The following is a 14,452-nucleotide window of genomic DNA, read 5'->3' on the forward strand; positions in this document are numbered from 1 at the left end:
GCTCCCAGCAGCAGCTGGAGCCCCAGGCCCTTTAAATCGCCACCTGAGCCCTGCTGCCAGAGCCCCCAGGTAGCGGAGGTGTCCGGGACCCTCAGGGCTCCGGCGGTGATTTAAAGGGCCCGGGGCGCCGCTGCGGTAGCGGTGCCCCAAGCCCTTTAAACCGCCACCAGAGCCCCGCCGCCACTACCCCAGGGCTCTGGCAGCAGGGCTCAGGCAGTGATTTAAAGGGCCCAGGGCTCCGGCCGTTGCTACCACCCCGGGCCCTTTAAATTGCCGCCAGAGCCCCGCTGCCAGAGCCGGCGGAGATTTAAAGGGCCCGGGGCAGTAGCGGCGGCCGGAGCCCCGGGCCCTTTAAATGGTTGCCCAAGCCCGGCTGCAGCGGCAGCAGCCAGGACCCCTGCGCCTCCATCGGCAATTTAAAGGGCCCAGGGTTCCACTGCGGTAGCCCCTGAGCTCCCAGTCGCCTCTGCAGCTGGTAGCTCTGGCAGTGATTTAAAGGGCCCCAGGCGCCCAGCTGCCACTACAGCCGGAGCCCGGGGCCCTTTAAATCAAGATTTAAAGGGCCCCAGGCCCTAAAGGCCCCGCCTCTTCCAGTTGAAGCCATGCCTCTACCAATTGAGGCCCCGCCCCCTGCTCAGGACTCCGGCGTACCAGTAAATCCTTTAAGTTACTTTCACCCCTGGTGTATCCATGCCTTTGTAATCCCAAAACTAGCTTGCTACAGTATGTTGTGTTTAGGGCTAAACACAGGAACTTCGCTTGGTGCAGTATGCAGCTACTCTTTTCTTAGGTTTCAGAGTAGCAGCCGTGTTAGTCTGTATCCGCAAAAAAAAAAAAAAAAAAATGTGTTAGTCTCTAAGGTGCCACAAGTACTCCTGTTATCTTTTCTTAGGGTGAGCTGTTTTCAACAGACTATACCCTGCTCCATGACCTATTCACCTCTGAGCATAGTTCAAAAGGACTGGTTTCAATCTATGCTGTCCTATATTGTGTGGGACCCAGCTCCTTAAAGGTCACCTCATGCTATATTGCAACTTCTAGGTGGCTCTTGGAGTCAGGGGCTGGGTTTGAGCTCTCCAGGTCCAGTGTCAGAACATGATCATTAGAAGGCCTAGGTCTCAGAACCTGCTTCCTCTACAGTCTGTCAGAACTAGAGATTGATGAGCTTCAGGGCTAAGTGAAAGATCTGTACTTGGAGTGGCTTTTAAATTACTTCAAACCATTATAGGGCAGGATATACTGTTTTTTATTAACTTTAGAGCTCTATAATTTGTGAATTCTGTATTTAATGTAAGGCAAGTGTTAAGAAAATAAGCACCATGCATAAAGCTATTAAACATTTAACTAAGCTGATAAACTTATCACTTGTGATGATGGTTGCAGCTTTCAGTTATTGCATATGCAGATTAAAGGAGTTTTAGCTCTGAATGGATAGTGGATAGCAAGCCAGCCACTCCATAAATAATCCAAAAACAAAAGCATTAACTGAAGCTTTAAAAAGGTATACATATTAGTCACTAGTCTCTATATTAATGCTTTGACCCTGTAGAGACTTGATGGGATCACTCAGTGCTTAAAGTAAAGCTTGTGCATAAATCTTTGCAGAATCAGGGCTTTACCATGGAGAAAGGGGTTTATAAATTAAAGGATTTTTAAAGTTGTGTTTGTCCACCACATCCATATCTCTGAGGCATTCAGCAGAACACTACTTTCAAGCTTTGGATTTATACTGTGTATTAAAGAGGTTTCAAGAGGACAAACTGGAAAAAAACCTCATCGATTTTTTTCCACTTTAAGTCTACTTAACATTTTTAGAAACCCATATCTTCCTCCTTAGTAATGTGCGCTGATGATGCCCAAGAATTATATTTAATCATGCTAATTGCAGTCCTCTTCATTGATTTGTGTATTTATAATCAGTAAAATGACACTGAAGGTTTCCTGTATTTTACTGAGTCTCTTGTTTAGTCAACACAAGGCAACATGATTTTTTTGTTTTTTAAGCTTTTACACTTTTTATTTTGAAAACTCCCAGCACTACATACTCAACCTGGGATCTAAAAGAGCCAAGTTGTCTTCTGTCATCTTTCCCATCAGCACCAGGGCTCCATTCCTGATCATTCTGTTGTCTAAGTCTTGCCATCCTGTGTATCAATATATCAATTCCTGGGGCTCCCCAAAAGCTACAGACATAATGCACAGATTGGAATAGCACCCTTCCCCCACCTTTTTTTCCTTCCCCCCCCCCCCTTTTTGGTGGTAAATCAAGGTCTGTTCTGCTTGGATATTTCAGATTTCTGCTAGGAAACTCATTCGCGTAGCCAATAAATTGTTCCAACAAATTCAAGAGCATCTCTTCTTTAAAAGCATAGTTACCAAGCTTCACATCAACCCCTGGTATGTCCAGATAGCTCCACAGTTGTAGCCTATCAAAATCATGGTCGTATGGTACTAGAGTATCTGCTTTTGAACAGCAATGCAGAAGATTGCGCTCAGCTTTTAGCCTGTTTTAACATTTTCATTCTATCCAGGAAGGATTAATTTCTAGTGGACACACTCCATCAGAACAGGCCCCTTAACTGGACACACGGATACTGTACTTGTTGTATGCTTCATCCCTTAAGCACTGACAGAGCCTTCCCCACTGTCAGACTTTTGGAGAGAGTTGGAGCGCAGAAATCATTGAAACCTACAGTCCTGTTGATTGATAAAGATTGGCAAGCAGGGACCTGGAACTAAAAACGTATCCAGGGAAACCAGTTTTAATACAAAAATATTAAGCAAGATGTTTCAGTTTCTGGACTTTGATCTTCTTGGAGATCTGAAACTGTTCCACTGATTTGTCTCCCTTGTGACTCAGCTAAATTTATGGTGTCTAAATTTTCCTCAGATAAAGAAGGTGGAGCAACAGAAACAAAACTGGTTTTTCACAGAGCTTAGATAAAACAGGCAAAACAATCAGGGTTACCACTGCCTGAGTGGGGAAGAGGCAATGGGCATTTTACAAGCCAATCCTCCAGCAAGGATACCTCCTAGATCTACTTTCCTCTTTTTGCGGCTTCTGCTGTCACTAGTAATTTTGTAAAGAGCCATAGAGCTAGTCCAGATTGGAAAAATGATATTGGCAATTCTCCTGCCTGAGAGGGAATCTCCGAAATCAGACACTATCCCTTGTTGCTAAATATTAACTATAAGCTCTGAATTATTAAGTACTCTAAGTCTAGAGAAGTTGTGCAATATCTGCATTTCTTTACCAAAGAAGGCAATGTTGGGTAAAGTACAGTACAGCAAGTCCCGTTTTTTGGCATATCAACTAGCTTAGTCAAACAGGGTTCAATCCTGGGAAACATCCAACAAGATTGCTGGATGCTTCCCAACAGCTCTCAACTCTCAAGAAGTGCTCAGCTTCTTGCAGCATTCATTCCTTATTCACTACAGGCTTGCTCGTCTTCAGCCTCAGTGGGAATTATATGAATTGAGCACTGCAGCAGCAGATTCTCTTTTCCTAGTTTTGTTACAGCCTGTAGACATTTGAATTAAAGGAGAAACTAAACATTTATATACTCAAATGTATTCCATTTGTAGTTTCATTCCCACTCATCTACTGGGATTTTTCATTTAACTGTTCATTAAAAAAAAGCATGCACATGAAAAACTTGTTGCAACCAGACAATTCAACAATTAATTGCATCAGAAAAATGTCAACATTCATTCAGCATTTAAATTCTAAACCAACACTCAAATTATGTTTAATCAAAAACAAAAAAACAACTATATTTAAGCAAATTTATGGTTTGCCAGAACTATAAATATTGTCTAAATTTGAAATTAACACCCAGTCTAAGAAACAGTGTTGGAATTATCTTAATGACGTTAATAATGGTGTGCACTTGATAGGAAAAGCAGTTCTGCTCCAAATTTTTTCCTCCACTTACTTTATTCCCTCTCCTTTCTGTAGGAATCATCTCCTTCCATTGGAAGTCTCCATCAGTAAGGAGAAGCATGCAACAAGTACAGCAAATATAAGTAAATTAATAGTTCCTCTCCCCCCAAATCAAGCATTTGCCATGTGTATCAATAGAGGAATGTCTGCTGTGTGGGACCACTAGCAAGACAACCAATGCCAGGATTTATTTCTTCTCACAAGTGTTCAGTTGTAACGTTTAATATCCTTTGTACCATGAACAGTTCAACACACAAGCAATGCCCAATGCTACATGTCTAAAATGCAGGCAGACTATCATAATCCTGCATGTTGAAATATAATTTATAATTAAAATATTACTCTAAATTTACCTAGAGTGCACAATGATGTACTTGGAATACTGACCACAAAGCATACTTATGTATTATGCACCCTGGCCAAAATTTTCCACTTACTGTCAATATAAGCATTTTTATAAAAGCTCCTTGACTTGTTTTACTAATAGAAATTTTTCACACATATATCTTAAGAATTTTGAAAATCTCACTTACTATCTACTTCGTACTGCATTCATCTTGGGACACTGAAAGCTTCCTGGTTTCCCCATGCACAAGAATAGTGAGGTTGTGTGTGTTTCAAACAAAGTGGGGAAATGTTTAAATACATAAGGAAAAGCTAATTTAAAAAAACAAGTTATGAGCCTAAGCCACGTGCCCTGTATAGAAGGCTTAAGCTCTCCGAGGAAACTTATTTATTGAGGGGCCATGCTGATGAAAAGCAAGAGATTCTTCCCACAAACTATGGGATGGGCAAAATTACTGAAATAAACTGTATAACGCTTTCCAGCCAACAGAAAGCCTGCTTCTGCATAATTGGACTCTATGATCATGAGCACCAGAAGCTAGTAACATAGGTTAAATAACAGGAACCTGTCCTAAATAATTGGGAAAACTCCCATCAAACTCTGAAAGGCAGTCTTTGCATAGTCTGGGCTGTCATCACCCTCACCTAACAAGCTGCTCCAAACTTCAGATATCTTAGAGCTGAGCAGCGGGGTAGCTAAGCTCATTTTAAAACCTCTATTAGACCTACATACATAAGTATGGTGTTACAACTGGCACACAGAAAAAAATATACACAGCACACAGTCTGCACACAGCACAAAATCCCACAGACATGCTTTTTTGTTTTAGTACAGAAGTACAGGTGTGGGGTGTGGAAGAAATCTTACCTTCTAAAGGTGAGAAAAGATAAGAAACAGGAGAACAAAAACAAAGATGCATAAAGTAGTCATAATAAGGAAGTAGTAGAATGGTAAAATACTTCAAATGCAAAATAAGGGTCAAGGCACCAATACATAGGCTAAAGTGCTTTTAATGTCTATATCACAACAGGTTTTCTAAGGGGGAACTAGTCTGTCTTTATGTCTAAACGTTTTTTAAAATATAGTTTTTCAGTTATTTGCTGCTGTGCCACTGATCCTAAAAAGCCTATTAGCAGCATACTTTAAAGGCCATACAAACACAGTTGGCATCCCAACCACTAGTTGTGCTGCTGTGTTTGCTGGTAACTGCAGCTACCCAGGATGTGAATGCACACAGCAGTAGCTCTCCATTCTGCCTGTGCTCCATCCATGTGAGCAGGCAGGCATTGACATAGGCAGCATTTTCTGTACTAAGCAGACGGTCAAGTCAAGCAGAGCAATGGCATCCCTTGCACACTCCATGTGCATGCCAGCAGCTGCAAACAAACCCAAATATGCTGGGTTGACTGGGAGTCATTTTTGTAAAAGTTCCAACTTCTCAGATCTCATTTCACACCTCTTCTCTTCCAGAAAGACTGTTCAGAACACAGAGCCTTTTTGGAGGTGAGGGGTAAGGAGAACATATACTGATACTAATCCCACCCACACCCATGTTAGTACAAAAAGACTTGCTCAGTTAAGATGTGGAGTTCTTCACCTAGTCTTTACACCAAGCGACAAATTCAAGTTGCTAGTGAGAATATGAATGCAAACTAACTTGCCCTGCTAACACATATGGAAGCGCCTTAAGGTAATACTAGATTGGGTGTTTAAGTACTGTACTGAGTTGGACAAATTTTGTACAGACCACAAGGGACAGCTTGTGTGCCCAACTTACTCACACCACACAGTGTAAAATTTGGTCACCACATGACTGAGATTAAATACACTCTTTCCTTGAAAAGACATACTACATTCTAGCACTTCCCTATCAAGCCAAAGAGAGAGACCAGAAATGAACACAAACCCTGATCTCCTACATGGCAGTACAATAAGCCACTGAGTCACGTGCCATACGTTTTAACCTTCTTGTTTCTATTAAAGAAATCAGCAAAGACTAAGCAATGGGACAGGCAAGTTACTTTTAAAAACAAGCTTTAACAGGGACCAAATTATCTCCAAAGATATTCTTTTTACTTTGGTATCTTGTGATTAGCTTGGCAGAATTCAATTTTTTTAAAATAATTTTGATGGACAATATCGATGGTTTATTTTAAGCACTTGATTTTTATTGATTTAAAATCTTTCACAATTGTGGGAAACTATGGGGAGCAGACAATTTAATGACAGACATTCAGATTCAAAAAAAGTTAAAGCTTTATAACGGTTAAAACACAAATTTTAATCTATGTCAAAATATACAACGTAAATAGCCTTAAGTCAAACTCTGGTAAGTTCTTAAGTAGCATTTTTCTTACATTGCCTATCTGTAAATTTTGATCAACATCAATGGAAACATTTTTCATTGTTTGTGTGTATACAATGAAATGAGCATTTACTGAAAAATCTAATCCTTCCAATCCTATTTATGATATAACACTATATTGTGTTACAAGATCAGGTTGTGTACACTTTAATCAAACATTCTTGAAAACCTCAATTTATTGTTGCTGTGAGAAGCTAAGTAGAATCTGACTTCTATTTCCAGAAGGAACAGTGAACATACCTTGCTAGCCCAGGCATCCTCATCCCAGGAAGTGAGCTGTAACACACGGATGATCTCATTTATTTCACCACTCATCTTCTCTACTGTGAAATTGCGGTTTTTCAAAGCCTCTTCTATTCCTTGGCTTTTGGAACTTTTAGTAGTTACAAAAATCTTCATAGCTGTGAACATTGCACTCTAGATTAGAGAAACTATCTAAGAAGATATGATTGATATACAAGAGCTCCTCCTCCTGCATAAACTCAGGAACAGTAAGCTATATGTTTTGAACAGGACAGGAAAACACCATAAAGACTAATGACTTTAAAGGCTGGTCTACACTTAAGTTTTACTGGTAAATCTATATTGATTAACAGTGTGGGTTTTTTGCTGATAGTTATAAATATGTCTACACTAGGGCTCAAACAAGAATAAGCTATAGTAGTATAAGCACTTTTATACTAGTATAACTGTTTCTACACTAGAGAGTTTTTTTGCCACTTTAACTATACTGTTTGTTAATTTATGAGAAGAGCTAGAACATATTTCTTAGAATTTGGTTAGACCCTGACAAGTTTTCTGCTCTATAGCTAGGACCAATCGAAACACATCTCTTAGACTAGCTAACCAAGTGTCAAAGTTACATGTCACACTTACTCCCACATTTCTGTGAAGAATGATACCAAGTACATTCCACTCTGCAAAACACACCCATAATCCTCTGCTCTTGAGGTGGAGGGCATGCAGCAGCTGAGGCAACATAGGAGAGCTGCCCAGGTTTTCACAGAATGCACAGATGCAAAAACATGGTTGTGCAGTACAGTATGCAAAAGCCACTACAGTCAGTGGAGTTTTTGCTGAGGAAAATGGTGCTGTGTGGATGCATTCAACAGTGTTTGCTTGCAATCAGGCTCTGCCATGGTTACACAACAGTCCCATTCTTAGACTAGATACATGTGGTGACAAAAAAAACCAAAACTCTCTCATTTAAAGAGAAAGAAAAGTTCTCCTACTGTGTTTTTTTTTTTTTTTTTTTTTTTTTAACATCAATGTATCATATATTCAGCAAAAATGCAGAGGCAATCATAAGCTTGCTTCCTCCTCTCCCCCATGTTGCCAGTTAAAATCCACCCCAGGACAAAAAGTAATTAAAAAACCCTATCTGCATTACAAACACCATTGTATTTAAGCACTGGCCTTATATGGAGGCATGGCCATATGTATTACAAGTTGGTTTATCTTGCTACTCAGAACCAAAGCCATGTTAGAATCAAGCTTTAACTCTGGTTTGACACTGTTTAAAACACTCAACTAATCCTCCAACCTCTTGGAATCAGTTTCACAGACTAAGACGGAGGCATGTTGGCAGGGCATTACCACTGCTGTAAATTCTTCTGGAGATAGAGGCCAAAATCTGAGTGGCCGTTTGACAGTAAATTCACCTAAAAATCGAAGGCAGGACAAAAGTAGAGCTTTAAGAGGAACTACACATGGACCAAATGCAGGCAAGTTCTGTGCAGCCTTCCTACATGGCTTTGCTCAAAAGCTTCCATCCGCTGTCCTGATCTGTAACACTGATGGCTACTCCTGCTTGGGCCTCTGAGTAGGTAATTTAGTTAAATGTGCTTTATGATGTACAAGATGACACCCACTTAGCAGCAAGAAGCAACTGTCAAATTCATTTTCAGTTTCTACTTCATTTTATGGAAAGTTCTTAAAATAAAAGCAACACTTAAATGTTCTAAACCACCTATACAACTAGGTAAAACCTAGGTCAGTGCCAGGGAGGGGGTGAATATGTTCACAAGTGTGAAAACCCTGACATACTAAAATGTGCTCAGTCCTATTACATACCTCCCTCTTCCCCAATCCCCCTTTCACCCTTGGCTTGGGGAGGAAATTCCACCTCCCTCTGTAGTTTATCAGACCAGCATTCCCTCTGACTAACCCCATGAATTTTGCTAGACGAGTAAGCTATTTCAGCTGTTGGATTGGCAATTCTGCTCCTGAACAATCTTCAGCTGTTAAGCCCGCCTTTCTTCTTGCCCATTCACAGGATAAAAAACCCCATATCATGCCAGACAAAAGGGTGAGAAATACAGCAGAAGTGTGCCCCATTTTTGGTATACTTTTCCATGGCTCTCACCCCCATAAAGTTTTTTTAGATCGTTCCCCTTAATCCTTCTATGATGGCAACTAGATTGTATTAATGTGAGACACGTTATGAACAGATACTGAAAAAAATAGGACAACCATGGGAGAGTTTATCCATATGAATGCACACATGCATACTGCGATTTAAAAATACTCATTAAACCCTGTACACTGTGACAAGTATGCATGACACAAATACATCTGGTATAAATAGTGTATCACTAGTTTATGTAGCTCATTTTAAGTCTGAGGTGCACAGAACTTAAAATAGGAAATACGCAGGGTATGCACATGGAGAGTTGGCGTTACAACTTGCCATCCCCTCCCAGTTTGCCACAAATCAGCCAAACATCTAAATATTTGCAGTCAGCCCAAGAGGCATGTCAAAGCTTCTATTTTTAATGGTATAACACACATGCATCCAAATTCAGATCATGTATTTGCATCTAATAGTACAGCAGAAACTACCTGAAATAAGGACAGGCAACAACTCCTTCACAGTGTTCATGGAGTTCACCAACATCACTCTGTGTTCCTGATGAGTCAATTCCTGCTGTCTTTCATCAATCATTTTGGCCATCTTTGTCATTCCTAGGTCATAAAATGAAGTTCAAGTGATAAAACTGTTAATATTTAGTTTCCCCAGATTTATGAACATTTTACAAAGAATGTCTAGGCTCAGTTATTTGTTTAGCTTTCCAAACAAGAACGCAAACATGTAATGAGTTATGCCACCACTGAAGAAGTTTTGTATCACCTACTTTTCATTAAACCATATTTCAGTAGTTTAAGGGAAGCCACAGATCCAGTTTCTAGTTGTTAATTCAAGGTAGAATATAGGTCTCATAATTTTGACGTTCATTTATCATGAATTTTAAGAAAAGAGCTATACAAATACAAAAGTAATGAATAGCCTACTTCTTGGAAATTAGTCAGTTCAGCAATGTATGACAAGGTAGTTTAGAGCTCTTTTTCCTCCTTTAGCTTTGATCAGTTCTCACCTAAATAATGGGGTGGATGACAAGAATAGGAAAATATCACTGACACAGGTTTAGTTTTGTTGGCTTCAAAGACTTTCATTGTCTGGAAGTATTACACGATTGTGTTAATTTACACTGTCCTAGAAAAACTAAATAAAAATATCTTAATTCTCTAAAAAAAATTATATCGGTGATGAAAGGAAGAGAATCAAAGCACGTGTTACTTTGGATTTCAGGAGTAAATGCACTTTCAAGACTTGCATGAGGAACATAGAGGAATATACATGTATAATCACACTTTCAACTGGCCAGAAACTATAGAGGAAACCATGTATTTCTCCTCACCCGCATCTTAAACACAACATGCAATCTGCACGTTTTAAGATATGCATTGTTCATGTTTGCATATGTTCATGGAAATAGTATTCATGATGGCAGTAAGATAAAGTTGCACATTGGTTTAGCTAAAGAGAAGCCAAACTTCTGCCTTGGAAGAGCTGACAAGGTTTTAAGGTGGTTCTTTAAACTAGAACTAGGGGGAAAAGATATGTGCTGAGGAGCACTTATGCAAAAAGACATCTCTGAGGGATACCAGTAATACCAAAGTAACACTGTAACCTGTAAAGAACAGGACAGATTGAGTTGGGAGAGGTACACTCCAGAAGGAAAAAGAAAATTCTCAGGTTAAGGAGTTAGAGAAACGAAACATTTGTGGGATACTTTATTATTTGACTATAAACCACACAAGAACTGCTGAGGTCACAGAGATGGAGTAGCAGCATTATGCCTAAGACTATAAAAAACTTACTATCAATATTATGTTTTAAGTGTTTAGTGATTATCTGAGCCAAACAAATGTTCTTCCTAAATCAAAATCCAGCCCAAGTGAAGCCAAAAGGAAGGAGCACAACTTAGACATATAAAATATTAGGAGGGCTAGGAGGAATTTTGAAGATAAAAAGCAAGAGATACAAAATAAGAAGGCTTGGCAGGGTTAAATTTTAATGGATAGATACTGGCAAATGTCGATTTCAGCTGACTCACTGAAACAGATGAAAAAAATATCCATTAGTAACAGCTGGTGAGAGTGCAGCCTATTCCCCTAACTTTGCACCTGAAGGGATTGGGTGTCACTGGCCCTGTGGAAGTGCAGGGAGCCCTCTGTGACCCTGCTGTCACTGGGGATATGACAGCAGAGTTATAGAGGGCTCCCTGCACAAACAGTGACAACTGATCCCTGCAGGTGCAGGTTCAGGGAAGGCTGCTGTGTTGGCAGGGGGAGCAGAGTCCCCTGGCCAGGATGGTGAGAAGGAAGAGCTTCCTGGCCACAGGGGAGGCCACCCCACTACAGAATGGCTCCATCCCCAGGCAGGAATTGTTCAGCAGTGGGGTGGCCTCCCTCGTGGCTGGGGGCTCATCTTCCCCCTGGCAGCCCTTTGCTCTGCTGGGCCAGAACCAAAACTTCCCCTGCACCTTGCACCCAGGTGTCTTGGTCCACTGGCTGAGCAGGGAACCCCCTGCAGCCCCATTATCAGTGCTATTAAATCGTTGAAATTGCAAACAAACAAAAAATCAATTCTGCCATGCCTAAAAATAAGCAACAATTATACCAGAAGGAGAAACCTGTGAGATAACTGGTGGGTCTACATGATTGCATGGGAGCAAAAGAGAATGTTACTGATCTACTCTTTTCTGGTAAAGAAGACAAGGCACTCTCAGCGACTGAGGTATCAAAGGCCTTGTCTAAACTTGCGGTGGTGGTGGTGTGTAGCGTATGTGTAGTTACACACCTCAGTGAAAAGCAGTTCATGTTCACACTGTAGCGTGTAGCTATTCACAGCAGTGAAAGGCTCTGGCAGGGGGAGGTAGCAGGGAAAGGCTCTAGGAAAGGGATCGGCAACCTTTGGCGGCCAGCACATCCCTTGATCCGCGCCGCTTCCCGCAGCTCCCATTGGCCTGGGACGGCGAACCATGGCCAGTGGGAGCCGCGATCGGCCGAACCTGCAGACGCGGCAGGTAAACAAACTGGCCCGGCCCGGCCCGCCAGGGACTTACCCTGATGGGCCACATGCCAAAGGTTGCCGATCCCTGCTCTAGGACACTACACTGCCAAAACCAGCAGAAAATATGCAATCTCAGTAAAATCACCTATACCAGAGAGAATACTTAAAGTGTGCTGGGTCGCAGATCAGGAAATAAAATTTCCCAAAAGCAAGCAATGTCACTGAGGGATACACATTTTTAGTGCTACCTGGGGAAAACACCCTCTAATTGGCTGCTCTTCCTCAGAAGGTGGGCCAGCAAGGAAACAGCCAATTAGGGCAAAAACAGGTAGAGTTCTCTCCCCTTAGGAACCAACATCATTCTCACTAGGTGGGAGAGGATAGGAGGTAGCAGGGAAAAGAAAAAAAAGAAAAAAAAAAAAAAAGAAGAGGGGGAAAAAAAACAGCAGCTCAGAATGGCTCCACTCCCTATTCTTATCCTGTGAGCAACAGGAAGACTCCTCTGCCCCTCCAGCCTCCGCTGCAACTCGGCAGAAAGGTTCTCACTGTAGCCCCCTCACCCCACAGGCCTGGGAGAGAGAAAGAACCCCACGTGCTGCAGAGATGAGGCTAGAGGGGTAGGATTGATTTGGGCTGGGGGCAGAATTGATTTCTGGGCAGATGTGGGGGTGACGACAGACACCCCACACCCTTTTTTGGAGACCACTTTAAACACTAACCATATGACTGGTAGATAGCAAATATTGCATCTGGCTATATGAAAGACAGCAGACACTATCGTGGGAATGACAGACCCATGAGACTTGTTTCAGTGTCAACTGAACTGGCTGGAAAATGAGAGTTATAAAATACCGAGATAAACGTGACAGGGACAAACCAGCATCATTCCTGCAAAGCAAAATCATGGCTTTCCAATCCACTCTAAGTTTCAGCCTATCAACAAAGTAGGCAACACAAGAGATATATTTAGTTTGAGAACTCTCTCACAACAAGCCATAAAATAATCTTAGTTATGAGGAGCAAGAGATAAGGATTGTCATGGATTAGAAACTGTCTAAGGGACAGACCGACGGAAGAGTCAGTTTTCAGCATGGCAAAAAAAGATTAACTGTGAAAGGGTACTGCCCCATCAATGATCTGGGCTAGCACTGGAGTTTAATGTGTGCTAATGTTAACACATTAATATTCCGGAGTAGGGGGATCAATAACGAGGTGGAAAGTTATGGAGCTAACAACATTTATGGTGATACCTCAAACTAGAGAAGACTGAAGAACTTCAGAGGACCTAACAACACTAGATAAAATACACAATACCATAGCAGATGAAATTCAGGGTTGAAAAATGCAAAGTTTCTAAACACTGATGGCATAATTTGAACTACACATTATTGGGTTCGAAATTAATTGTAACCACTCCAGGAAACCGAGCTGTGCGTATTGTGCACAGCTCAATGAAAATATCTGCTTAGTAAGTCATTGCAGTCAAAACAAAAATGTTAGGAAGTATAAACAAACAACAACTTGCTCTGATATAGCACTTTTCGTCAGTAGATCTCAAATTGCTTTACCAAGGAGGTAAGTATTATCCTCATTTTGTAAATCAATGGTGTATCCTCACCTGAAATAGCGTTAAGTTCTGGTAACCTTAGCTCAAAAATAAATAATTTTATATATCTCAGAAGTAAAGGAAGTCCAGAGAAAACCAATAGAAACAATTAGAGCTATAGAATGACTTCCATATGAAGAAACCGGCAAGAGTATGACTGTTGATTTAGAGATGATGACTAAGAAGTATGTAAAATAATGAATGGTTCTTATTTCTTCAAGCACAACAAGAGGATGCCAAATATATTGCCTTCAATTTCGTTATTTCTCATAGGATTTTTTTTTAACCACAATGCATAACCAACTTACTACTACAAGGTAACACTGAGGCCCAAGAGTTTGAGGATGAAAAGGATTACCCGTTGTGGCAAGGCACCTCCTCCATCTCGCCAGGCTCAGTACTTCCCCCTTTGATGGTGGCAGGACCTGGAGTAAAATCAACCCCACTCTGGACAGTGTTTGTCTTCCCACTCTGAGTTTATTTGTCAGTATTTTCAAGGTAGGCCTCAGCACAGGCCCAAGGAGTGCTCCTCCACCAAACAAAAGAAACCAATTCACAAACACAAAACAAGGGGATGCACCTTTCCCTGCCGCCTCGCTGGGTAGGGGGGTGGCAGTCCTCCCCCTAAACAGGCATTCAGTTTTGGTTATTTCCCCTGTAGAGAAGAGAGCCGCATCTCACTCTGGAACAGCCTATCTCCCTGCCACCACTAGACCTGCAGCAGCTGGTCTCTCTTCCCTTTCTCTCACCGGAGGAGGGGTTTTTAAAGGCCTCAAGCAGCCCTTAACTGGACTCAGGTGTCCCTAATTGAGCAAGGGTAACCCCTTCTCAGCTTG

General features: G+C 41.4%; 1 protein-coding gene across 2 annotated transcripts in view; it reads right to left on the reverse strand.

The window, feature by feature from the left end:
- The window catches only part of VCL (vinculin), a 109,738-nt gene that overhangs the window by 38,607 nt on the left and 56,679 nt on the right, over positions 1-14,452 (reverse strand). For both annotated transcript variants that reach the window (XM_065407512.1, XM_065407511.1), the window contains exons 5-6: positions 9,496-9,618; positions 6,895-7,055 (exon numbers count right to left, since the gene is read on the reverse strand). In XM_065407512.1, the coding sequence (XP_065263584.1) occupies positions 6,895-7,055; positions 9,496-9,618 (284 nt within the window). The remainder of the gene's footprint in view (positions 1-6,894; positions 7,056-9,495; positions 9,619-14,452) is intronic.

The sequence above is a fragment of the Emys orbicularis genome, chromosome 7 (genome assembly GCF_028017835.1).
Source record: "Emys orbicularis isolate rEmyOrb1 chromosome 7, rEmyOrb1.hap1, whole genome shotgun sequence".
Lineage (NCBI taxonomy): Eukaryota > Metazoa > Chordata > Testudines > Emydidae > Emys > Emys orbicularis.